We start from the raw sequence: 26,804 nt of genomic DNA on the forward strand, positions 1-26,804 counted from the left end.
TTGAGGCCAAACGGAAGCACTCGATACTGGTAGTGCTGGCGCCCGATCTGAAACCTGAGAAACTTTCGGTGCCTCACTGAGACAGGTATGTGAAAGTAAGCGTCCTGCATGTCGATGGCACACATCCAGTACCCCTGATGGAGATGGGGAAAGATCTGATGTAGGGCTAGCATGCAGAATTTTTCTTTACGGAAGAATCTGTTTAGTAGTCGTAGGTCTAGAATGGGCCTGTATTCTTTGACTGCTCCTCTTTTTTGGACAAGAAAATGGCGGGAGTAGACTCCTTGATTCCTCTGTATGGAAGGAACCTCCTCTATAGCCTTCTTCTTGAGGAGGGCAGAGACTTCGTCCTGCAGCAGCTGACTGTGGAAACGGGGAAGTAGCTTTACTTGAGGAAAAACCTGCAGAGGAGGGAACTTGAACCTCAGCAAGTAACCATGCTGCACAATATTCAGCATCTATCCTTTGTTATGGATCTCCACTCTTCCAGATGATGAGAAACACTCCCTCCCACCGGAGTGGCGAACAGTTGCGGAGGAAGCAACGGCTCAGAGTTTTGGAGGCTGTTTGGAGGCAGACTGCTGCTTGTTATTGATGCCTCTGCCTCTGCCAGGACGTCTCTGCTGAAATTGGGGTTTCTGTTGAGTTTGGGAAGACCATTGAGGGGTGTGAACCCTCTGCTGGTAAGGACGCTTATCCCCCTGACGAGAGCGCTTTTTAAATTCCTTACGCTTTTCCAAACCCACACCCTTCACAGTGTCCATTTCGGATTTCATTTTGGTCATTTCATCGTCAGCGTGTGAACCAAAGAGACAAGTACAATTAAAGGGGAGGTTTAAGATTTTCATTTGAGCATCCGGTTTGAGGCCCGTGAGGCGGAGCCACGCCGAACGTCGTGAACAGATTCCTTGGGAGTAGCCATGGGCCGCGAGGTCAGAGGCGTCTGCCGCGGCACTAATGACCTGATTGGGAAGCGTCTTGGAGGTTGTTGCTTTGACCATCTTGCGGCGGCCTTCTGGAACTCCCTCCCTTTTCACCTTAAAACATGTGGAAACATTCTCAGTTTCAGACACTCCCTCAAAACATGGCTCTTTTCCCAAGCGTTCTGATGAGCTCCTTTTTGCTTCCTCTGACTGATGTGTTGTGTCCCTGTCTATAGCGCCATGAAGCCCCCGGGCGAACGAGCGCTCTACAAATACATCTCAATATCAATATCAATTGGCTACGAGTCCTCCCTCCTGTAGGATTTTGACAAAATGCTGTCGGTCTTCTTTCGGAAGCTTCTCTGTGAAGCGAGTAAGGGAGTCCCAGAGGGACCTATCGTACCTCCCAAGTAGAGCAGAAGCACTGGCCACCTTCATATATGAAGCAGAGGTGCTGCATACCTTCCTGCCAAACGAATCCATTAGTTTGCTGTCCTTCTCTGGGGGTACCGAAGATGAGGTAGAGGCCGAATGAGACTTCATGGCAGCTGCCACGATAACTGAATCAGCCGGAGGATCCGATCTTAGGAACAAGGGGTGCTCTGCAGGCACCTTGTACTTCTTGGCAAGTCTTGATGGAACAGAACCCACCACTGCAGGCGTGAGGAAGGTAGCCATCGCCGGTTCAAGGAAGCCGGGCACCAGAGGCAGCATAGGTCTAGGCGCTGTCCGGTGATGAAGTGTGTCGAAAATTATAGAAGTAGAGACCATGACCACAGGAGTATGCAGAGAGAAGTTCAGCTTCTTTGCTCCCCTGCCCGGCACATCTGTGAAGGTTGCGATGTCATCAATAGGTGAGACTCATGACGGAGGAGTGGAGGAGAAGCTCGGAGAATACTGCTGGACCGTAGACGTCGTGGAAGAGGACCAAGTTGGAGATCTAGTGTGTCCTCTGTGATAAGACCTGTCTCGATGGCTGTGCCGACACCTGGATCTAGACCGATGTCTAGGCGGAGATCTTGGTCTGGGGGAAGGTCTTGGCTTGCTAGGTGTTCTGGGCCATACCGGAGAGTGTGATCTGGTAGGAGATCTTGGTCTGGGTGAAGGACGTGGCCTCCGTGGAGGAGACTTAGCCGGCCTGACCGGAGTGCTTGTCCTCGGAGCAGACGGAGAAAACAAGCGGGAGTAATCCGAGCCCGGACAACTGCGACCACCCAAAACAGCTCCCTGAGGGCGGTGAGATGACACTGCATGATCTGTACGCAGATCTGAGGGACGCTTCAGGAGAGATCTCCACGATGTTCAACTCAGGAGATGAAGATCTGTCCCCTGATGACCTGGAGCCAGGGGACTCCACAATCACTGTGTCCTGTTCCCTTTCGCTGTCGAAGACGTTTGTGTGACCAATGGCGTCGAACGAGGCCTTGATGTTCTCAACGTCGATCGTCCACGCCTTGACGATCTCCACTGCGATCTTCGGCGTCGAGTCGGTGACCTTTACGTCAATCTTCCTCGACATCAAGTAGAAGGTGAACCTCCATGGTGTCCTGTCGACGACGACCTTCGACGCAGTGTCGACGACGACTCCTCTTGACGTTGCCTAGGTGTCGACCGCCTCGACGTCGAATGGTGGGATCTCGACGACCCTCTTGACGGCGGCACGCCAGCCGCGGCAATCTGGAAGCCGTCATAACTCTCGACGTTGACCCCCCTCGAGGGCGGCGGAGAGTGTCTCGCCGTCGACGGAAGCCTCGACTGAGACTTGGACACATCAGCAGCCACAGACTTTGAGCCCATAGTGTGGCATCTCCACGTCGACTTACTTGGCTGCGACTGAGACTTTCGACATCGCAATGGTGATCCAGAAGAGCGCCTGGGCCTCTTCGACGGCGACTTAGACGTCTACAGAGATCTTCTTCCTTCCTTCCTTTTTCTGGAGGCAGGAGATGCGGAACGTCGCCGTTTTTGAGCATGCTTGCTTGAAGAAGACATTCTAGGGCCTCCATGGCCACTCACCTGATGACTTTTGTCTTTCTCCAAGAGGGCATGAAGTCTGAAGCATTCTCTGTCGTGAAGAGTCTGCCTAGAGAACTTCTGACAGTGATGGCACTAGTCAGGGTCATGTGCAGATGGAAGGCACACGATGCACACTGCGTGTGGGACAGCCAGAGCCATCTTCTTGTCACAAGAAGGACCCTTCCGGAATAAAGCAGGCATTCTGACCGGAAAAAAAATTGTGAAACAACCACAAAAAACAAAGCAGAAGCCTTAAAATCCCAAAAGATGTTGAATTTTCTGAGAAAAATCACTCAAAATAACAATTTCAGTCACAAACTGAAGAGCTCAAGCTCCAGGATCCACACAGAAGGAGCCGGAAAAAAGAGCTGACCCAACTGCCACCTGTGGTGCACCATGGGAGCAGGGGTCGCCTGCAGGTCTTAAAGGCACGGTACCCCTACTGTAATGCCTTAAAGGCAAGGTGTCAGCTTTCTTTGTTTCTTTATACTCTACTGCAGGCTACTGGCAAATGCCTGCAATTACAGGTTTTTTCCTATGGCAATAAAGCATTGTTGTATGCAAAGGTTTACTGCTCTCTCTCTCTCTCTTCCTTAGGGGTTGGGAGAGTACTACTGAGTGTATGCTAATTCATGTAATTTTGCGGCAGATTTGCCAGTTGGGAAATGTTTTAGGCTGTAAATATATGTTTTCACATATATATATATATATATACACATATATATTTATATGTATTTTCTATATGCTCTGGGATACCGCACATAGGCGGGGATTATTCATAGATTATGACTATTGATGAGTATCCCCTGGATGAGAAGTACATGGTATCAATTAAGAGAGAGAACAGCTGGGCTGTGGGTCTGGTTAGCAGGCCCACAGCCACATTAAAGTCGAAAAACCAGAGAATCACAGCAAAAAGTGGGGGTGACCATAGGAAGCAGACCCTACTCTCCTACACTGACAAGGACCATTTATAATATAGGTATCAAGAGAACGTAATCTGCGGACAAAAAGAGGGGGAGTATTCACTGTGTATACACGTTATAAATGTTCAAGTTAAATAACGTAGGTGGGATAAACTCGATTCTCACCTGCCTCAACGGTCAACAGTTCTGCCACCAGGACTGTAGACAGTATAGAGAGTATAGAAAGTCACGGATAGAACTATATAATCCAGCATGTAGTTTATAATACCAAAACACTAAATACCTTACCGATTGTATGTGGAAACGCGTCCCAAAAACCTCACATAATCTCGATGGCGTTCAGCACGGGCGCCATCTTAGAGCACCTTTTTATACTATGTTATGTTATGTTAAAATGAATTTATAGAGCGCACGCACTGGGGAGGTTTCAAGGTGCTAATTTGGTTGAGATGCAGGTCATAAAAGAAGGTTTAGAAAGCCTGTTGGAAGAGCCATGTTTTTAAAAGACTTATGAAACCAAGAAGATTGGTACAGAAACAAATTTCCAAAATATGGGGGCCAAGGTGGAAAACCTGGCACCACAAGTGCACTTTAGTCTGAAATGAGGAATAGGTGATAGATTTTTATGAGCTGAGCGAAGATTTCGTGTAGGAACGTATTTGTTGATCATATTATCAACACATTTCGGACTCTTTCCGCAAAGTGACTTAGAAATAGGACATCCATTCTTGAAAGCACATCGCTGAAGAATCGGAAGCCAGTGTACTTGCTTCAAGAGAGGAGTGGCGTGATGAATCCTAGGATGGTGGACAATCAGACGTGCAGCCTGGTTTTGTACGATCTGTAGGTGTCTGGAAAGATGGAGAGGGATGCCAAAATATAAAGAATTGGCATAGTCGACATGGGACATGACGATGGCGATAATCACCTGAATCTGGGCATCATGAGTGAGAAATCTACAAATCTTTTTTATTTTGCGAAGTTGAAAAAAACAGGTGGAGATCACTGAACTAATCTGAGGCTTTAAAGTAAGATCCTGACTGATAATCACCCCAAGGATTTTGGCCGAACTAGAAGGAACAGGGGGGCTGACCCAGCTCCATAGGCCAGAAATGAGGTCCCCATGGATTTTTAGCAATGCCACCTGTTAAAACAAGCTCCATCTTGTCCGGATTGAGTTTTAAATGGTTCTTGTTCATCCACTGACTGATGAACAGCATGGTCGATAGAAAAGCATGAACCGACTCTGGGGAGTACTGGTGGAGAAAATAAGCTGTAAAATCATCTGCATAGTTAAAGGTGCAGACTTTGCGCTCCTTCAGAGCTCGGACAAGAGGGAAGAGGTAGAGATTGAAAAACAGGAGAATATGAGAGGAGCCCTGAGGGACTCCACAAGAGATTTTGACTCTAGGGGCAGTGAACTGGGCTGTACAAACTGCCTGGGCGCGGTTTTCTAAAAAGGAGCTAATCCAGCTGAGGGCAGGACCCTCAATTCCTGCATCCCTCACACGGTCGACCAAAAGGGAATGGTTAACCGTGTCGAAGGCAGTGGAAAGATCAAGCAGGAAAAGGGCCTGCAAGGAGCCACTGTCGACCTCACCACGGAGGGTATCTAGAACTATGTGGATTACCGCCTTAGTAGAATGCGCAGGACGAAAGCCAGCTTGATGGAATCAAGAAATTCGGATTCCTTCTAAGAAGTCTGTAAGACAACATGTAACATAGGTTTACAAAATCTTAGCTAAATAAGGAAGAAGGTAGATCGGGCGATAATTTGTCAGGATGAGTGGATCTGATCCCACCTTCTTTAAAAGTGGAACAACAATTGCCTCTTTAAAAGTTGCAGGGACAGTTCCTTGAGACAAAACTCATTCAAGAGGTTGAGAGCAGGACTAGGAAGGATGGTAAAAATTACCTTCAAAATGCTGGGAGGGCAACAGTCAGTGGGAGAGCCCGATTTGACTTTTGAAAAAAGGTTTATAAAAGTGTGCTCACATATTGAAGGGAAGTGTGTGAGCTTCGGTTTAAAATGGGATGGGAACTAAAGTCCAGGTCTTGACAGGCTGGGATGCTGAACTTAACTTTATTAATTTTATAGATTAAAAAAGAGGTTCAAAGTATTACAAAAAGTTTGTGAGGGAGAGGGTTTGCATAATATCCTGTTGGGGTTAGATAACTTATTAACAATATGAAAGATCTCCTTCAAACGATTGGTTGCCGATAGGATTTTGGATGAAAAATACACTGCTGTAGCAGTTAAAATAGATTTCTTATAAATTTTCGAAGAGTTTAAGTAAAGCAACTTGTCTTTGAGTTTATAGTTGCCTCGCCACTTTCTTTCCAATTGTCTTATAGCTACTTTTTGGTGTTTCAGGTCTGTGGAGAACCATTTCTGGGCATCATGGCGGCGAAGGACTATAATACCTTGAGCGACATCTTTGAGTAGTCAAAACTCTATCTAAAGAGAACATGACTAATGTAATAAGCAAATGCCAGCAAATAGTATACTCTGCTATAGTCCGTATCTGTACAAGATTATTAGAACAAACATATTCACATTACGTGAATCAAAGACCAGTATAGTCAGTCTCTTTCAAGTTCTCCAATATGTCCTGTATCTGGTTTTCAATAAAGTTACCAATTAAAATGTCCACGCTTACTCCTATATTCACAAATATGCCATATTGGAGTATTGAAGTTATAGAACAAAATGTATAAAAGATACCCGTAATTTCTGCTAACTCAATATCCATCCCCTGTCTCTTGTGTAAAACCTGTAAGAAAAAATATAAATCTCAAAAGGTATTGCTACCAGGGTTAATACCTTCGCTGCGGCGGCTATTACGCCGCAGCGCTAAGGGGGCGGGGGCTGCGCGGCGCGCCCATGCTGGTGACGGAACCGCTCCGTCACCAGCCTCGGTTGAGCTGTGCTCATGACGAAGCGGTTCGGTCATGGCCCCGCCTGCTCAATAGAACGCGCTGCGCAGGCGCGAAATCAGCGCTGGGCAGCCGCGTCGGGCGGGCCATGACGGAACCGCTCCGTCATCAGCACAGCGCCACTGTGGCTGATGACGGAGCGGTTCCGTCATCAGCACGGAAAAGGCTAATGATCAACCTATGCCGATGACATTATTGGATGTGCCGGTAATTGTCTAATGGAAATATATATATAATATTTTCACTCATTGTACCCAACCGAGTTTTGGGGCATGACGCCGCGCGTTTCTAAAGAGCACCAGCTAAAAATAACTTATACAGCAGTTACAAATTATCAAAATCTTGTGATATATTGCACCAATCCTATTATAACCAAAGGAAAAAGCTTTTGCCGCTGAGCTGTCCTTGTTAGTTATGTAGTTAATTCTCAAAGTCAATAAAATACGATATGTATATCATATGCATAGCACACCAAAATAAATGTACTACATCGGACACTATTTGCAGTTAATATCCCTAGTACGAAATCTGCAAACTGCATAAACTAAAGGTTTACAAGTCAAAGGAAAGAGAGTATAAAATATACAGAAGATATTAGAAAAAAGGGGAGAAATAATTTGGTGATCTAATTTACGCATGTGAAGGGCATATTCAATGTGAACATATTCATCAGACTTCCTAATCCAGTAAACAGTTCAGCATGTAATCAACTCAGTATGTTAGTGACTAGAAACATCAAATTCACTCCAAATCATACATAGTACACTATCAAAAATACCATTTCATGCAACATATACATATGGCTGGTGTTTCATCTATCAATTCCCTCAACCTCCATTGAAAAAGGGGTCCAGTAGTTACAATGTCGAAATGCTGTGTGTTTATCTGGAGTCCAATTATATAGAACAACTCCAAATTAAAACTAGTGTTCTACTAGCAGGATACCTCAACTATAACAGAAGGAGGGGTGCATTGGTAACAATACCACAATGTCATTTAACCTATTGGCCCAGAAAGTATTGTAACTCACTTTTAATATTCATACCAAGTTCTATTGTCTTCATTTTCATTATCCACATTGCTTCTCTACGTCTAAGCTTTAAATTCTCTATTCATGACTGACAAGGGTGGTAACATCGAAATGATGAACAAAGTAGACTACAATGAAGAAGAATTTTCCCAACTTAACAATTACATGTATTATGAATGTATAAGGAGTAACCCATTACAAGAACTGAAATGTTTGATCAATAGTAATTTAAAACTATGGTATGACAAAAGTCTAATTGATCATGACGAATATGTATATTTACTAGTTGATCACCCTAGATCACCTTGTATGTTCAGTTTACCTAGAATTCATAAGAATAGAACTAAACCACCAGGAAGACCAATAATTTCTGGGATAGAGGGACCCACGGAGAAACTTTCTCAATTTATTGACACTTTTCTCAGACCTCATGCTCAAAATCTACCATCCTATATACAGGATACAAAAATTGTACTCAACATAATGAATGATGTGACATGGGAGCCGAGAATGATCTTGGTCACATTAGATGTGGTGTCTTTATACATCATCATCTAGGATTGTTATGTTACTGAAATGTTTAAAGCGCTCTGTTACCCTGAGGTGTCCTGGCTCTAGAATCATTTCTGAATAAACATCCAGTAGAATACTATGAACACACTATGATCTTACTGGATATGACAAAATTGGTACAGACAACAACTTGGTCCTGCCATGGGTTCCAGATTTGCGCCGTCTTTTGCCAACCTTTTTATGGGTTGGTTTGAGGCGGAGTAGATCTGGGGCCATAAGGGCAGTAAATGGATTGACAGCATTTATTATTGGGGACGGTTCATTGATGACGGTCTTCTTATATGGACAGGTACAACTCCTGAACTAGAAGAGTTCTTTGCTTATTTAAATAACAATGACTTGAATCAGAGATCTACCACACACCATGATACAGATAAAATTGTCTTCCTGGATGTGGAGTTATATACCAAAGACCACAAGTTCTGTAGTAAAATGTACCGGAAGAGTACAAGTAGTAATGCTTTATTGCATGTAGAGAGCTGTCATCCCCGATGTCAAATTAGCGATCCCGTATGGCAGTGGTTCCCAATCTGTGCGCCATGGCGCCCTGGTGCACCCTCCAAACTAGCCAGGGGCGCCGCGCTCCAAAGCTTTAAGATTTTCAAATTCAACTCACAAATAGCCGGTAACTTCTTAGAAATGTTTGTTATTTAGTGTAAAAGAATAAAACCTCTTTGGCCACCAGAAGGCAGCAGAGCATTCTTTACTGAGAGTGCAGTACTGAATGTTACTAATTGAGATGAGGATTAGATAGACACATACTGAGAGCGGAGAGCCTAAGTGAGGACTGGGACACCTGGAATCCCTCCAGTCAGAATTACATTGCTAGTACCCGGCATCTGATTGTGTGCTGTTCAATTGAAACTTGAATATTTTCATTGAAAGCAGGGCGAACTAACTTGTCCAGTGGTCCCTAACGAAGGAGGGGCCGTTAATAATGAATCCTTTGGTGAATATTTTATCAACGTTGGAAAGGAGAAAAGTGTATGGGGAGTCAGACCCTAGCGTGCTTGCAGACTGTTGGACTGACCTGTAGATTATTCATTTCGAACAAATGCTGTATTTGAAAACCGTCATTCCCTCAAGCGCTGTGAAGCGCTCATTGATTGTTCATATTGCTGTATAAAAACACCCATACTGTAACATAGCTGCTACAATGCTCATGCGGTGGTGTTCATTTTTGGCCCAGTTGTAACTGCAGGAGGATGTTTTCAGCCTAAGGTGTGTGGACCCAGACGGATGCTGATAATGACTCGAGTAAGACAGAGTCGGCTACTTTGTGTTTCAGAAAGATTGGATGGGGTGGGGGAGTGGTGCTGTTGCTAACTGTAAAATAAATACTTCCCATTTGTTTTAATTTTGGGATGTAGTGCACAATCTGCCACACGTTGTCTGCCTGCCATGCAGAATTTGACTGCATGTACTATGCGTAATGCAGACGTCTAAATATTTGAGTCTCCCCGGAAACCCTTTTGTGTGATTTCAGATTGCAGACATTTCCATAAACGCGAAACATGTGATAATTTGAACTGTGTTAATTGTTTCTATCACTGTTAAGTGTGGAAGGTAATGTATCTAGTGCTTCTACGAAGAGACGTTACACTGAGGTTTTTACTAACCTAAAGTAGTCCATTGCATGTGAAATGCAAGGGGTGCTATTGAATCTTTTCAAACCCCTCCAAACAAATACCCTCTACTTTAAGTCGTACACACAAGTTGAAAGAAGCGCCTAGTACAGGTGCATCGCATTTTAAAGTATTCAGATTTACAACTGCATTAGAATAACCCCTTGTGCACTTGACACAGTCCTTTGACTAATCCACCACCCCTACAGCACTGCAGAACACATCTGCTCATCATATTTTGAAGGAAAAAAGTGTTAGTACTCCCGCGGCTGGACTTCCATCCACCTGCAAAAAAATGTCACATAATAGGGAGCCGCGGCCATTAACCAATAAGCCAAGGGAGACAAGGGTTGAAAAAGTTTGAGAACCACTGCCGTATGATGAGAGGATACAGATAAACACATGGCATTTCGACATTGTAACTACTGGACCCATTTTTCAATGGAGGTTGAGGGAATTGATAGATGAAACACCAGTCATATGTATATGGTGCATGAAATGGTATTTTTGATAGCGTACTCTGTATTATTTGGAGTGAATTTGATGTCTCTAGTCACTAACATATTGAGTTGATTACATGCTAAACTGTTTACTAGATTAGGAAGTCTGATGAATACGTTCACATTGAATATACTCTTCACATACGTAAATTAGATCATCAAATTATTTCTCCCCTTTTTTCTAATATCTCCTGTATCTTTTATACTCTCTTTCCTTTGACTTGTAAACTTTTGGTTTATGCTGTTTGCAGATTTCGTACTAGGGTATCAACTGCAAATAGTGTCAGATTTAGTACCTTTATTTTGGTGTGCCGTGCATACGATATACATATCGTATTTTATTGACTTTGAGAATTAACTAATGAACCAACAAGGACAGCTTAGCGGCAAAAACTTTTTTCTTTGGTTATAATAGGATTGATGCGATATATCACAAGATTTTGGACAGCGGGATATTAGAATTTGTAACTGCTTTATAAGTTATTTTCAGCTGGTGCTCTTCAGAAATGCGAGGCGCCATGCCGATCACTCTTCCTGCCCCAAAACGTGGGTGGGTATAACGAGCGAAAATATTATATATATTTTCCTACTCAATAACAGCACTATTAGACAATTACCGGCACATCCAATAATGCCACCAGCATAGGTCGATCATTAATCCTGGTAGCAATACCTTTGAGATTTATATTTGTTCTTGCAGGTATGAGCAGAAACCAAGATGAAGCCAGTATAGTTGTTATATGATATAAAACAGACTCTAGAAAAAAAAGAACAACAAAGATTTAAAAAGTGTACCAGGTTTGATACAGTAAAGGGCTTACACCCTAATTTAGATTAAATAAAAGTGACGCAAGGATCAAGTGCTGGTAGCATGATCAGTTAGAGACAACAGAATATGAAACAGATTTAGCAGTGAGACGGTTCCACGTGCAGCACTTCAAGGATCAATAATGGGAGAGGTTCTATGGAGCATATTAGTAAATGGCCTATAACACGGTGTTCAGTGTGTTTTAACATTTGCTGATAAGCTAATGTTGAGAAGGCTGAGAACATCCCAGAAGACTTAGAAGAAATATGATAAGGTCTAAGGGTTTAGACATCTGGCCCAGATAATTGTGAAGTCACACATTTATGGGGAAGTGTAAGTGACAAAAAGAATTTGTAGTCAATGGGTGCATTGCTGGGATTCTGAATACAATCGGTATGTAATAGTGAAAATGGTGAACAGTGAACTAGATACATGGTGCAAATGTGATTGGGAAAATAAGCCATAAAATAGAAAAAAGTTACCGCATGTAATACTTGTTTATCGTCATGGATTTATTCAATTATTATAAAAATGAACGAATACTTGAATTTGCCAAATAAAAAGTTACCTTTTATTAACATCAATTCTCTATAATGGTTATCTTCATTCTAAAACATGAAGTATATATGTCTATGTGTTTTCTAGATCCTAAAGACACATAAAGATGGTCAGTATTGATGAATATTAATGAAGATCCCACGATTGGTAACACCTGAATTAGTTTTTTTTCACGAAAGTATACAAAACTTAATTTATACAGAGAAACTCTGTAACATGTAGTAAATGACTGGAGGCCAAAATATAAGGCACTTGGCAGCATTTTGAAAACAAAATACTGAGGGGTAATGAACATGAAAGGAACAAGCTACTTAATGTAACAAATATTAATACAAGATGTAATGGTACAAAATTAGAATAGGGACAGTTAAACATTAGAAGTAATTTCTAAAAATGGTGCAGGTGCCGAATAGATATGCTTCCACTCTTCTCACAAGGGATGCCAGTCACACTAAGGGCTCTGGAGTACATTTATAAAATATGCTATTCTGCATTAGAGACAGGGACTGGGCATGATCATATGGAGGCCTCCTTATGGATCTCAATAAAATTTACATTGAAAGACCTACCTGGCTTGGACCCACATATGTCATTTCAAACTTATTCTTATAGATGCTTCGGCGTAAGCAGCAATCAAACTGCTCAACACCGCCACACAGGGTGCCCTGGAAAAAAAACAAGAAGTATGAGGCAAAAATGTACACCAAGCCATTATTTTTTATTTTAAGTGCCACACCACATTAAGTATATTTATGAAGGAAATCGGAGCATGAGCATAAGTTTATAAGAAGGTAAAAATTATTGTGTACAATTGTAGGTGTAGTGAGAGTATTCACCCCAGCCATTTCCGACACTGTAAGTTTAAATTAGGCACACACAAAAAATCACCTGTAAGGGGGAGGTTCAGGTGTGCCTCTTGTAAGCCAGGAATAAGAAAAGCTGGAAACATGTGCAAGAAGGCCATACCCAGAAGTCTACTGGAATTGATGAAGAACAGTGGCCGAAAGCATTGTTGCGGCATCAGATAGGCTAAAGGTCAACTCTTCCAGTGAATATGTACCATAATTATAGCCACTAGGGGGTTTTTGGAGACTAGAGTAGTGGAGACTAGAGTAGTGTCACCAGGAGGAAGGATCTCTATGGTAGGACAACCGCACAGACTTGCCCCTAGGAGTTGCAGAAACAGATACCTGCCCCTGAGCGATGGTGCAACACTTTCAGCTCTTTGTGGAGATAAACTAAGCCTCTTCTCCTTATCCCCTGACCTCCATCTTCACCATCCTCAGACTGGGAGAGGGGACCTGGAGGTATTTTGAGCATATTAGGACAGCAATGTACTGAATTAAAAATGCTGGTTGAGTTCTCTTTTGGAGTATATAATGGGAAGAGGCATGGTTACATAAACTTGATTTCTAAGGTGTTTTATACAGGAATGGCTTCTTAATATGATTGAATAAACATATATAAAAACATCAACTACATCCTCAACATACACAGACAGAACTCACACTGAGTGCAACAAGCACAAACACCTCTGCTACAGATGAAGAACATTTTATAATTGATTATTGTTTTTTATGTTTTCAAGTAAGGTTGGTCAGACATCACCACTTCACTGTATTTTATCTTCAGCACACATCAAATATACATACAGATGTGTGCACTTGGACCAAATGCTGAAATGTGACAAGAAAGACTGGACAATGCTTGAATATCACTCCCAACCTTCTGATATTAAGACAGAGATAGATTACAAGAGTAAGTTGCACAAGAACACTGGACACTCACCGCGCACAACCGGGACCCATCTCGTTTCCAAGACAAGACTGTTATGGTGTACAGATTTGGAATTTCCTTTGGTTTGGCTTCCTCCCAAGCACTTCTACGTGGACTCCAGTTCAGCACCCTCAGCCTAGTGCAAATACCAATGACAAAGTGATAAGGTAACATGAGAAAGAATGCATATTATTAGACAGGTCTGAATATCCAAGCACATACTACCACTGGAATCCTTCAAATCACACAGGTTACACAGAAGAATAAACAGGTCGGGCGAGCCAAACCTTCTATCCCAAAACTGCAAAGGGGTTTATGATTAAATGGACCAGTTTCCACAAGTCTCCGTAGCTCAGTCCAGAGAGCACATTTGGAATGCAGAATCTTGGCTAACATCCTAGTACAGAATTGTAGTAGGGCATTGCCTCCGCTCTACCGCTGCATAACATGAGTCAGCCGTCTTGCATCACTCACCCATCTCGACTGGGGCAATGGGATGAGGATGGGATTTCTTCCCCTATGAGGGAGGCGGGAGTCCTTTCACACAATGGCAGAAGTCAGAGTTAGAATAAGGATGGGTACTAGGGGAGAGACCTTAGTAGGCCAACAGAAGAGAAGGAGTGTTGTTGACAGGAAAAATAGGAGAGCTCAATGCTTCCATCGGAACAGAAAAGACCACCAGGCAGGAAACATGGTCTGCAAAGGTAGTCAATGTAGTAGATTGTGAGAGCGAAAAAGAGGCGACCACCCATCTGCTCCCGACCTCAGGGTACCCCAACACTATTGCAAAAGACCTACCTTCCAGGGAAAGCCAGGTACTGAAATACAAGGGAGAGGTCATATCTTGAGGGCATTACTGACTAACTGGTGGAAATTGTGACGAGAAAGTAATGTCCAATAAACGTATCTGCACTGTTATGATCAGTTTATTTTCTATGTTACACCAACCCCTTCATCCTTACTTTTAGTACAGCCTAAAGCTTCACTGTTAAAAGTCACTGATACTTTTCTCATTTCCTCACAAGACAGCATCATTTGTTGCACTCCTGGCTGCCAAGTACCAGAGATGACGCAAGGGAGGTCTCCAAGTCCATCAAGGAGCTACTGTTTCTTAATACTGACATTTGCTTTATTGACTAGTGTAAAAAGATAAAACATTCAAATTCCCAAAACAACTATGATCTTTTCCTTCTGGACCTTCCATAGTATACACCAAGGATCTTGTATTTAGTTTCAGTTTTCTAAGAAGGCTGGTGTACACAGATCTGCAAGCTACTGTGTAGGGGGTTCTCCATGACAGGATTGAGCCCACCTTCTTGCTTAGAGTTCTGAAAAGAATGATAGGCTCAGGTAACTGCTCTGTTTGCAGGTGATGAAGTGAGCCTGCTCCCCACAAGTATTTCAAACGAATTCGATGGAAAATGATTTGTTTCCTTGGACGGCCGTAATTCAAATAGTTCAGGATCCTAAAGAATGAAGGAGGAGTATGAAAGGAGGATCTAATTAGGAAAGGTGAACTAAGGTGTGCAAAAGGAGCAATCTCCTCCTTTTAAATGCCATTAAAATATTATTATAGTATTGTCAACCCACCACTACATTTTTTAAAGTAATTACAGTAGCTATTAATTCCACCTTTATTAAAACATATATACAATATTTATTTCTTGTACAAAACTGTGCCTAATAAGTAATTTATGGTTGTTGATTTTTCAATCCACATAATCCACTTGAGCCAATTACTTGTCTTTCAATTCCACTATAAAAAGTGTTTGAAAACTTCTTGAAAAGATACCAGATAGTCATACTTTTGCATTAAGTAAACACCACCTGTACCTGTCAAATAAAATCATCACACTCAGTTGTGCAGATACCTCTCTACACACGATCAACACCAACCCAAGTTTTCAAAATAACTCAAGTTGACTTATCAGAACGGCCAGCTTTGACCTGCCTCAAGGCTGAATCAGACTGTTTGTCAAGTGGCTTATCTTGAAGGCTCTCCTGCACAGGCTCTATAAACCCAGACTGATGCAGCCATGCATGCCTGCGCAGAGCAACTGATTGAGCCATGGCTCTTTCCACAGAATCTGTGATGACCATACAATATTTGATAGTCAATCTAGCTGCCTCCCGGCCATCTTGCACTACCTGCAACTCATTCCCAGCTTCCTCTGATAAAGAAGGCAACCTCTGCGCCACAAAATCCCAAAATACATGCAAAACCTACTCATAACACACATAGTGTTAATAGATCTAAAAAATAAGCTTACATAGGAAAATAATTTCCGGTTGTTACTTAGCTGACACTGACATTCCCCAAGTTGTTTTTTCTGACAGCTCCTTAAATCGATTACTGTTCCCTATGAGCCCCCCCTCAATTCTTGCATTGATTTTGCTCAACACAGCCCTGTATGATAACTAAACCATAAATTGACTACATACCAGTAAAGCCAATTCTCCGCCTCTTCCGCACAGGCAAGTTGGCTGCGCACACCCCAGCAATGTACATGGTCTAACCTAAGACTGCAAACACTTGGGGATTTATTCATTGAAGCTGAATGAATTGATTTCCCAACTTTAACTTCTGACTATAACATCACATTGGGACAATTCATCAAGAAACACGCACATCAACTGCATGCTGCTACATCTATTTCATAGCCAGCCCACTGAACCCCCAACGCAGGAGGTGGTACAAGTATTGTATAACACGGGAGATGGAAGTAAATGGAAAGGGGCGACCACTCGGTCCCCCCGAACGTATGGTGGAGTACCCCGATCTTCCCGGGAAACCATTTTGGGCGGGAGGCGTGTCCCGGCTGGTATGCCCGAAGCAGCGTAGCTGGGGCGCGCCTTTTCCCGCCCAAGAAGGGGTTGTCCTAGACACCGACACCGCCAGCCACGCCCGGGGGGCGGATTGGAGGAGGGTCTACGCCCGCCCGAAGAAGGATAAAAGGAGCGACAAGCCAAGGAAGCATCCTCTTGTTCCTGTGCTCTGAAGCTGCACCCCCGCGTTGCACGTGAGCTCGAGACGGAACGAAGAGCCAATTTTGAAATTTGTAATTTCTCCTTTTTCTCTTCTAGCGCTACAAGTCTTGTCCAGGACCTTCCATCTACGTGAGGAAGAATGCCAGGCAAAGGGGTCGCAAAGAAGGTTAGCACCGACCAAATGCTCCGTATGCTGATGAAAGACATGGCGGAGATGAAGAGGAAAATGGCGGCCAGGGATGGTACAGGACGGCCAAAAAGAACCATCCCAGGGGCGGTCCCTGCCGGGAGAAGAAAGAGGGCCAGGAACGGTGCAAATGAAGACGAGGTCCCAGTTCCGGAGGCTCCCCCGGCGAGCCCTCCCAGACCGGTGGAGGCTCCTGTGCCGGTTCCCGACGCGGGGCAGCCGATCCCTGTTGTGGTTACCCCTGTGAACGAGGGGGACATGCCCCCGGAGTTTGCCGCCCAGCTGGCGGCATGGTTGGGTAGTAACGGCGTGGGTTCCGTTGCTCCAGGGGAAACGGCCGAGGAGGCCAAGCAATTAATGAGGCAGTTGTGGCAATCACGAGAGGCCGCAAAACCACCTTGTCCTTTTGTTTCCCCGCAGGCGCCCGTGGGTCAACCAGGATCAGGCGTTGGTACGGCGGGGTCGACAGTTACAGCGGCAGCTTCAGGTAAGCCATTGCCGATGGTTGGGGAGGGATCGGTACCTTCAAGGAGAGAGAAAATTGTGCAGCATATCCCGAAGGAGGTGAAGGAGAGGATATGGGCAGACAAATATGTAAACATATTTTCCTTGTTGACCGATCACTACGAAATCGAGCATGTAAAAAACCAGAAAGAGTTTCTGCATCCAAGTGTGTGGCAAGCCAGGATGGCCGGTTTTAGAGTCGATGAATCGATAGGCAACTGGGGCAGAGTGTTCGGAATGTTCACTGCAATTATGGGGGAACGTAGGCCCGATTTGTTGGGGGAATTGGCTGTGTATCAGACACGTATCATGGGTTTTTATGAAACTTATGGAGGAAATCAATGGTTTGCCTATGATAATATATTTCGTAAATCCAAGGAACATGATTCATCCCTGACATGGGATTGTTTTGACTCCATTTCATGGCAAAATATGGAAAAGCCAGGCATAGGGAAGTCACCAGCATTGGGGGGTGAGATGGCCGAATATTCCCGCCATTCGTCAGGGACGCCCTTCGAGCAAGTTCCAACAATGACCGGAACTCAAGGAACAGCGGCAGCACAGGGAAAAAAGGGGTCTGCTGGAGCTTTAACAGGGGAAAATGTACTAGGCCACAGGGTTCTTGTAAATTCAGGCACGAATGTTCGGGGTGTGGCCAGTCCTCCCATCCGGAGAATACGTGCAGAGCCAAGACTAGTGATACGGGGAGTAGAGGTAGCGCCAAACAGGTCTGAAATGGTCCAGGGGGCGCCGTTACCGACCCCGGTTGATATCATGGCAATGATCCCTTGGCTAAACGAATACCCAGATCATACCTCCGCTGGGGTGTTGCGAGATGGTTTCTCATATGGTTTCCGCATCCCGGCGGGGGATTTTCAGGGTGAAGCACAATGTAAGAACCAACTATCGGTGCAGCAGAATGCGGCGGTGGTACAAGCAAAGATTGGTAAGGAGGTGGCCCGAGGTCGGGTTGCTGGACCATATGACAACCCGCCAGTTGCTAACTTTGTTTGTTCACCCCTGGGTATAGTCCCCAAGAAAGATCCGGGGGAATTCAGGTTGATACATAATTTGTCAGCTCCAAGGGGTCTTTCGGTGAACGATGCGATTGACCCGGGAGTTTGTTCGGTGCGGTACGCATCTTTCGATGAGGCCGTCGCCATTTTGAATCGCCTAGGGCCCGGAGCGCTGATGGCTAAATCAGATATCGAGTCAGCGTTCCGGTTGCTCCCGGTACACCCAGACGATCAGCGTCTCCTTGGTTTCATGTTTCAGGGTCGCTATTACGTGGATAAATGTATGCCAATGGGTTGCTCCATCTCTTGTGCTTATTTTGAGAGATTCAGTTGTTTTTTGCAATGGGCCTTCACAAGAATAACAGGGTTTACTCATGTGATGCATTATCTTGATGATTTTCTGTTCCTGGGGGCAGCTGGGGACATAGAGTGTGCACGAGCTTTGAATGAATTTTGTGATCTCATGAGGCGCTTTGCCGTGCCATTGGCACCCGGAAAGACAGTGGGGCCGTCTACTTCGCTTGAGTTTCTTGGAATAGAGCTCGATTCCGAAGAGGGGTGCTTCCGCTTGCCCAAGGAAAAGGTGGCGAAATTCGAGGCATCGCTTAAAGCATGTATTAGCGCGACCAAAGTGAGATTACATCAGTTACAGCAGGTCGTGGGTCAACTGAATTTTGCCCTAAGAGTGATCCCAATGGCGCGCCCATTTTCCCGCTCGATTGCGCAGGCCATGGTTGGCCTTAAGGAAGGCCACCACCGCACAAGGCTCTCGGCAGAGGTCCGGCAGGACATGCTCATATGGTTGGCATTTCTGGCTGATTTCAACGGTCGGGTCGTGTGGAGCAAACCCGGGGTCTCCTCGGAGGAGTTGGGGTTGTGGACAGACTCGGCAGGGAGTGTTGGATTTGGCGCCATTTTTGGTAATCACTGGTCAGCACAAACCTGGCCGGCATGGTGGCACGAGAATGGGCTCACAGGTAACATAGGATTTCTTGAGCTTTTCCCTATTCTGGTGGCCTTGAAAACATGGCCCGAGGGATTTCGTGACCGCGCTGTGGTGTTCTGGTCTGATAATATGACCGTTGTTGAGTGTATCAATAGTCAGGCTGCCCGCTGCAGATGGATCTTGAGATTGCTGAAGGAAATTGTTTTGCTGTGTATGAGGCTAAACGTCCACTTTAGGGCAAAACATGTGCCAGGGGTGTTAAATCAGGCAGCTGATGCGCTTTCTCGTTCCCGTATGCAGGCCTTCTGGGGTTTCCTACCCTCAGCGGACCCGGTGGCGGCACCTTTTCCCGAAGCTCTCTGGTCTCTCGGTGCCCCGGACTACAAGACCTCGTGGGAGAGAGTCTAGCTCCCAGAACAAGGAAGGCATACGAAGGGGCGTTCCGTTCCTATTGGTCCTTTTTGGGTTCTGCTGGGGGGGAGTTATGGGGCCAAGAGGAGTATGTCCTGAAGTTTCTGTTATCCTTACGTCAGGCGGGCAAATCAGTAGCCACGGCACAGAGGCACCGGGCCGCTATTTTTTTCATGGCACGAGCTCATGGTCTCCAGGACCCCACAGCGTCTTTTGTGGTTCAGAAGGCGCTGCGAGGGTGGCAACGCCTTGAGGGTCGCAGAGTGGACGACAGGCACCCGATAGGTCTGGAAAGGTTGGCCCCGTTGATGTCAGTACTCCCTGCAATATGTTCATCTCAATCTGAGACAGTACTGTTTAGAGCCGCTTTTTCATTAGCATTCCATGGGGCTATGAGGGTAAGCGAGCTGGTAGCAAGGAATAAGCGGGATACGGGGGGGGACTGTGCCGAGAGCACATCCGCATTAAAGGGGAAACAATGGTAGTCTCGTTTGCCAGGTCCAAGACCGATCAAGGAGCAAACGGCGATTGTGTAGTAGTCTGCCGGATTCCCGGATCGCCCATGTGCCCGGTAGCCTGCGTTGAGGAATATTTGGCGCAGAGGGCGGCAGCATGGGGGGGAAGCTTACTGAGGCACGCCGATGCCACCCCGCTGACGAGGTTTCAGTTCCAACGGGTGCTTGCGATGGCAATTACAGCCGCAGGGTTAAACCCGTGCGAGTTTGGGACCCATTCCTTCAGGATAGGGGCTGCGACTGAGGCCACAGCCAGGGGTCTGAGTGTTGATAAAGTGAAACAGTTGGGGCGTTGGTCCTCGAATTGTTATAAACGGTACGTGCGCTTGCACATGTTGTGAAGCTAATATCATGAACTCACGCTTCTTGTTTTTGTTTGGTTTTACAGTTTCGCAAGCTTACGAGGCGGGGCAGACTGTGCAGTCTGCACTAATTAATTAGCTAAATATACAAAGCCTATGTCCAATACTGAAATCTATCTCAAGCCTCTTTACACATTACCTTAGGAGACAGATCTTGCACGACCATTAAATGATTCTGAGCGCGAGACTATTCTGGAATAGCCACACAAACCATCCTGCAATGCACGGTTTAAATATATCTAATATAACGTAATAAATAGAGTCTATCTGACACACAAGCATGTTAGTAAAATCTATATTGGTACCGAGTCTGGATGTTCCTGATGAGGGTCTCTGGATGTTGATTTCATTGACATGTTGTAGTCCCGCAGTTCTCTTTAAACATATTAATCACACATATAGGAAACTCTTTATTCAGGTTACTGGACAGGAGCCACGTAACTTCTTGGATACCACTACTCTTGGACTCTTCCCTCGTAAAAAATGAGAGAAAAAGCCTAGCAAACTTTTGTACCTTGTGCTGCTCTTATCCATACTTAATATAACGATTAATTCAAAAAGTCTTCCAAGCCTTACTTGAGGCATGAATTAAAATTACGCTCCTGTGGCTTAAGTTGAAAAGTGTGCATTTACACAAAAAGGAAAGGTAATGTCTAAGGAAAGAAGAGGTCACTTACTTGTATTCCTATTTCTGCATCGCACCAGTATTCATTGATGTTAAACACTTAATAATTCCATGCTGCCTATTGAACACAGGAGACACCGGAGCACTTCAATTCAATTACAAATTCCATAGAGTGTCATTGTGCATTAGGTGTCATGAGGAAAAACACCCTCTAATGGTCTAAACCAAGACTCTGTTTCTTTTTCTGGGAGAATACGATGACTCTGAATAGCACGTTGAAATTTCATTGCAGAATTATTGCTCAGAAAGGTGAGAATGCATGAGTAAATAGAAAAAGAAAATGCAGCCCGATAGTCTTATATTGTAAAAGAGTTGAAAAGAGTACAGACCCTTGAAAGATCCATGAGGCTTCTCTATCCAAGGTACACTCTACTGGCAGTTTGCTTCAGAGAGCACAGTTCTTTTTTACGAAAAACATACAAAGATGCCAACAGATGGCCTTCACTTTTAAATGTCCAACTTAAGAACTAGAGAGACCGATGGGTTGTTTATGACTTCAATGAAGATGTGTACGGTGCAGAACCAGGACTACAAGTAAGGAAACTTTTGCTCTCCATTTTAGAATCTTCATTGATAGTCATAAACACAGAATAGAATATCAAGCTTAAACAAGCCTCAATATGTGGCTGTTGGAATGTTCTTATCTGAAAGGACCGGTCACTATCTTTTGGACCATTTGTGCATTTGCTTGGGCATCAGAGTCTACACAATAGCTCTAGACCTGCCTGGCAATGGTTTATTTGCTAATTGATAACCTAGCACTAAGCAAAATACTATTCATCGAGCTGCTTAGTAGTGCAAAACCTTGTCTTGATGGTCCATAATGAATAAACAGTTGAGAAGTTTTTATCAAATCTTCTGTCTTGTCCAAGTAGAATCATAGTACCCTTCCAACATCTACAGAGTGCAACACCTTTGCTGTTGCTGTTGAAGGAGAAAAGAGAGTTGTGTTCTCATTACTCCTCTTTTAGGGTGGAAATTGCAATGCGCAATTTAAATATACCTAATCTAACATATTAAAAAGATAAGATTTATGTGTCAGTTCAAAATGTGAGCTAATTTAGAGAACCTGGTATTTAACTCCCAGGGTGGAGAGGGTATATTTTTCTCAGTCTTTCTACATATTTTTTTACAACTGGTATCTTGAAGAAAGATACTTGGATTGGAGATTTTCTGTCTGCAGTGATGGCTGCTAGATGTACTTTCATTGAAGTAAACTGCAAGTTAGTTCGAGCTAAGTGTAGTAGATATGGAAGAATAGTGTCTTCTTGACATATAATTGGATTGTGCCTTTTTTGTTGGCACCAAATACAGAAACTTTTCCACTTAAAAGCAAAACATTCTCTTGTAGATGAGCGCTTAGTTTCTCTTGAGAGTTTCATACAAGCCGGTATTAAATTTAGATGGGCATACTTTATCTCAGGAGACATGCTGCCAAATTCAATGATAGAAGAGGCAAGTGTCGAATTTGACTCTGTAGTCTTGTCAATAGATCAGGTCTGTAAGGCAACCTCTTACATGGTCTTATACACATCTGTAATAAGTCTGGGTACCACCACGGTCTGGTCCAATCTGGAGCTACTAAAATCATCTTAGATTCAGATCAGCAAAGTTTGAAGATCACTGTTGATATTAATGGAAAAGGAGGAAATACCACCAATAATGGCCTCTATCATTCTATCATAAGGGTATTACCCTAGTGAACCCTTATCTGGAAACCTAGATACAAAGACTCTGCACTTTTTGTTTTCCCTTGTTAAGAAGATATCTAAACAAGGAGTTCCCCATTCTCAGAAAACCTGTTTTAAAACCTTGCTGTGTAAAATCTATTTGTGAGACTCTACGTAATATCAGCTAATAAAATCTCCCTCTACATTTATGCTTCCTGAAAGTTGAGTTGCAGCAAAATTAAGATTGTTGGATACAGGCCAATTCCATATATAATGAGCTTGTAATGTCAGAGGTCTTGATTTGGGGCCTCTTTGTCAATTCAAAATAATGTACAATAGTGGTGTTGTTTGTCTGAATCTGAATCTTAATTTGTTCTTTGTGATTATCAAAGTACACTCTTCTATGTGCCAAGATACTACTCTCCAACTGAAGTGGGTAACAGAAGAGGGGGTATTAGTTTGTCACTGCCTTGTACCCGATGAAAGTCGTCCTCTATCAGACGGGGATTTTGTCTCAGTTGTTCTTTGCATAGATGACTGAAGTGGATAACAGAATCTTTTTTCTGTGGATACTGGTGATGTTGTTGTTGTTATTATTATTGGTTATACTGCCAATGAGGGATTTGAACCCTCTGTTAGTAGAATCTGCAAACCCTCAATCTATATCTGAGATGTAAAAAAAGTCTACGCCTCACTTTCCATCTCCCGCTTTTCGGCCTTAGTGTGTTGACCAAACAGTTATGCTGCTTAAAATGGAAGATTCCTAATTTCCAAATAAACCACCTGGCTTAAGTGTAGTAAGAAATAGTCATAAAGATCTCCTTATTAAAATTCCATGGCAAAGTTCCCACGCTGCTAACTCTGTGGAGTCTATGACTGAACTGGTATCGGATTAGCTGCTGAGGAGTTTTCCTGTAACACTTCTGCATAGCAGTGCTTTGAAAGATCTTCGACAAAAGATAGCAGTCCTGTTCATATTTCTCTTTGATAGTGACCCAGAATAGCAGTGGCACTAGCATTTATTCAGATCATAAATGCAGGAGTTCCGCATAGTTCCCTACCAACAGCATCTTTGCATTTGCTTTCCACTCTGGAGGAGCTGTTGTCTCTGGTGCGGATGCAGGTCTTTTTCTGACTGATGTCATTATAACGGAGTCTGGTTTAGTCTCTGATCTTAGAAAAGCTGCCTCTTGTTGTGGAGAATTGTTCTTCCTAAGTATCCTTAGAGTTGCAACTGTAACTGTAGCAGGTGTTAATAACTTTTCTTTATATAGATCGAGTAATCGTGGAATCAATGGTAGTAGAGGTTTGGGAGAAGCACTATTTAGCAGAATTTCCAAAATAAACAAAACTGTTGGTTGCAGAGCATCTAGAGGGATATTTGGTTTAGTGGCTCTTCTGACCATGACTTCTTGGAAGGTTATAATGTCCCCCACCAGAGATGCTCTACATGGAGAAGTTGCAAGTGAAGTTGGAGTATTTGAAGCAGTGTCATCTGATGTAGACGAAGTTAGAGATTCTGTTGCCAATCTGTGTTCTCTTTTTATCGATTAACATGGAGACTGAGTAGGAGTTGGTCATCTCTTTTTTACTGGAGACCTAGACGTCCATCTTGATGCCAACCTCAGCAGGAGTGATAGTGGCTGCAATGATTTCTGCAGAGGATCCTTAAATGCAATTAGCGCAATGACTTTAATGGCAATGAATGAGGATGTGGTGTTATGACAGGTTTAAAAGTAGACCAATATAGTCTCTACTTTCTTTTTAGGGGTCACTGTAACCAAAGTCATAGAGAATATCTTGGTGTAGGTCCACTCTTCTGAGGTGAAAACAATTGTGTAGAATGTAGTGAAAATCGATGAATGCAGGGAAACAGCAGAAAAAGGTGAACCGGACAGGTTAGGAATAACTTTTTTCTTCAACGTCAATGGTGAAGGTGATCAAAGTTGAAGTCTTGACAGTCATCGAGCGATGGGGGGGTCTTCAATGACAATGGTTTTAATATCAATAGGTCTTGAAGCTACTTTGAGAGACCTCTGTAGCTCTATGTCGAAATTACACCATTTCTTGTACGGAGATCCCACCTCCTTTTCACAGAGTTGTGAATGTGACCTTGAACCGTATTTGGAAGGCAAACAAGTCAGAGCAACTGCCCTTAATATCAAACTGAATACCTTTGACGTTGATCCAGAATGACATCAATGGTGAGAAAGTTTTCTTTTTGTCTTTAGAGCCCCTCTGTTGGAGTCTGTGTCAGCAGGTGGCATTCCAGATGGGTCATGAGAAGCAGATAGCTCTAGTCTTTTTTTCTTACATTGCATGATGCCTTCCTGTCCTTAAACTTACGTTTAGGCATTTTTACTGCAGATGTCTTTACTTTCCTCACAGTGGTCACTTGGAAGGCACATCACACAAACCTTGTGAAGATCAGATACCCCCTTTTTCTGCCACACGAAGGGAACTTTGAAAATAGAGGGCATTATGAAGAGAATTTCTCTCAGAAAAATGGTCATTTCAATGTCACTCAACAGAATGGGTGTAAAAATGTTGAAAGAAAGATGGCAAAACTGTAAAATATCAATTTGTAAGGAAAGAACATTGAGATTTAGCATCTCACTGTGCTGCTAAAGTCCTGCACACATGAGCCTAAAAAAAGAACTATGCTCTCTTAGGCAAACTGCCAGTAGGGTGCACTGTGGACAGAGAAGCTTCGGATCCTTAAAGGTACAGCACACTTTTCAGCTCTTTTAGGATATAAGCTTATCGGACTGCATTTTCGGTTTCTATTTCTTCATACATTTTCACCTTTCTGAACAATATTGCTGCAATGGAGATTCAAATTGGTATTCAGAGTCAATGTAATCTCTCAGAAAAAGAAACAGTGCCTTTCATAAGCCATTACAGGGTATTTTGTCATCATGAAACCTGATGCAGTAACACCCTAAGGAATTTTAAAAAGGATTGTATATTTATTAAGAAGAGCTCCAGGGTCCATGAAGGCAGCACAGATTTATTCAGTGCTTCTGGCTTCAATGAAGATCCTACAATGCAAAACATTTTGCAAGTGTTGGATAGCCTTGTGGAGAAGTTTAAATCCTTCATTTGATATGATGATTGTCTGCCATAGATTTCCCCCATGAAATGTTGATCTGTATTAAAATATTGTTGATGGCACATGTTTGCAAGTTGTTTGGGCAAGGGTTAGTTGACTCTGGTTCTCAATGTCAGTTCAGGATGTGGCTCTTTTGTAACAATATGATGGTACTCCTGCAATCCCAAGGCATTTCCTGTGTTTTGGTTTTAAAGCAAAATGTACATCATTGCCCTTGATGCGGTATAGTATTGCTGACTGCACCATTTGTTATATCAAAATAATTCTTGCACTAATAAAAACTAGTATTAAAAAGCATAGGACCACAGTCTTATCTCAGTTGTTTTTTCACTACATCCAAATCATTAGGTATCGTTTTTCCTGCAATCCTTTAACACAGAAGCCTGTTTGGAACTTGCGTTGCCCAATTCTCAACAAAACAGAAATAGTGTCAAAAGTAATAGTGCCTTTAAACCCATATTTTATAATCATAAGTGGTATGCCTTTCACAAATAAATGCAAAAAACAAGAATGACTTTATATTTTAAAGGGATCAATCATCAGCAATTGTAGAAATTTGGAAAAATAAAGTATAGACTCAAAGCAAAAATTGGATTGGCTTTGTGAACTCGTCACGTAAGCTTTGATAAACTTCACTAAGACATTGAAATATTAATCGAATTTTTAATGATATATTGATTTGATTAGATCAAACTAGTTTATTGCATCTGTATCTTCTGCCCCAAAGAACACCTTA

General features: G+C 43.4%; 1 protein-coding gene across 1 annotated transcript in view; it reads right to left on the reverse strand.

Annotated features, from left to right (window-relative positions):
* Positions 1-26,804, reverse strand: part of IFT172 (intraflagellar transport 172) — a 1,181,874-nt gene that overhangs the window by 956,845 nt on the left and 198,225 nt on the right. The window contains exons 9-10 of the mRNA XM_086928171.1: positions 13,685-13,808; positions 12,466-12,561 (exon numbers count right to left, since the gene is read on the reverse strand). Coding sequence (XP_086784297.1) covers positions 12,466-12,561; positions 13,685-13,808 — 220 coding nt within the window. The remainder of the gene's footprint in view (positions 1-12,465; positions 12,562-13,684; positions 13,809-26,804) is intronic.

The sequence above is a fragment of the Lissotriton vulgaris genome, chromosome 6, assembly GCF_964263255.1.
Source record: "Lissotriton vulgaris chromosome 6, aLisVul1.2, whole genome shotgun sequence".
Lineage (NCBI taxonomy): Eukaryota > Metazoa > Chordata > Amphibia > Caudata > Salamandridae > Lissotriton > Lissotriton vulgaris.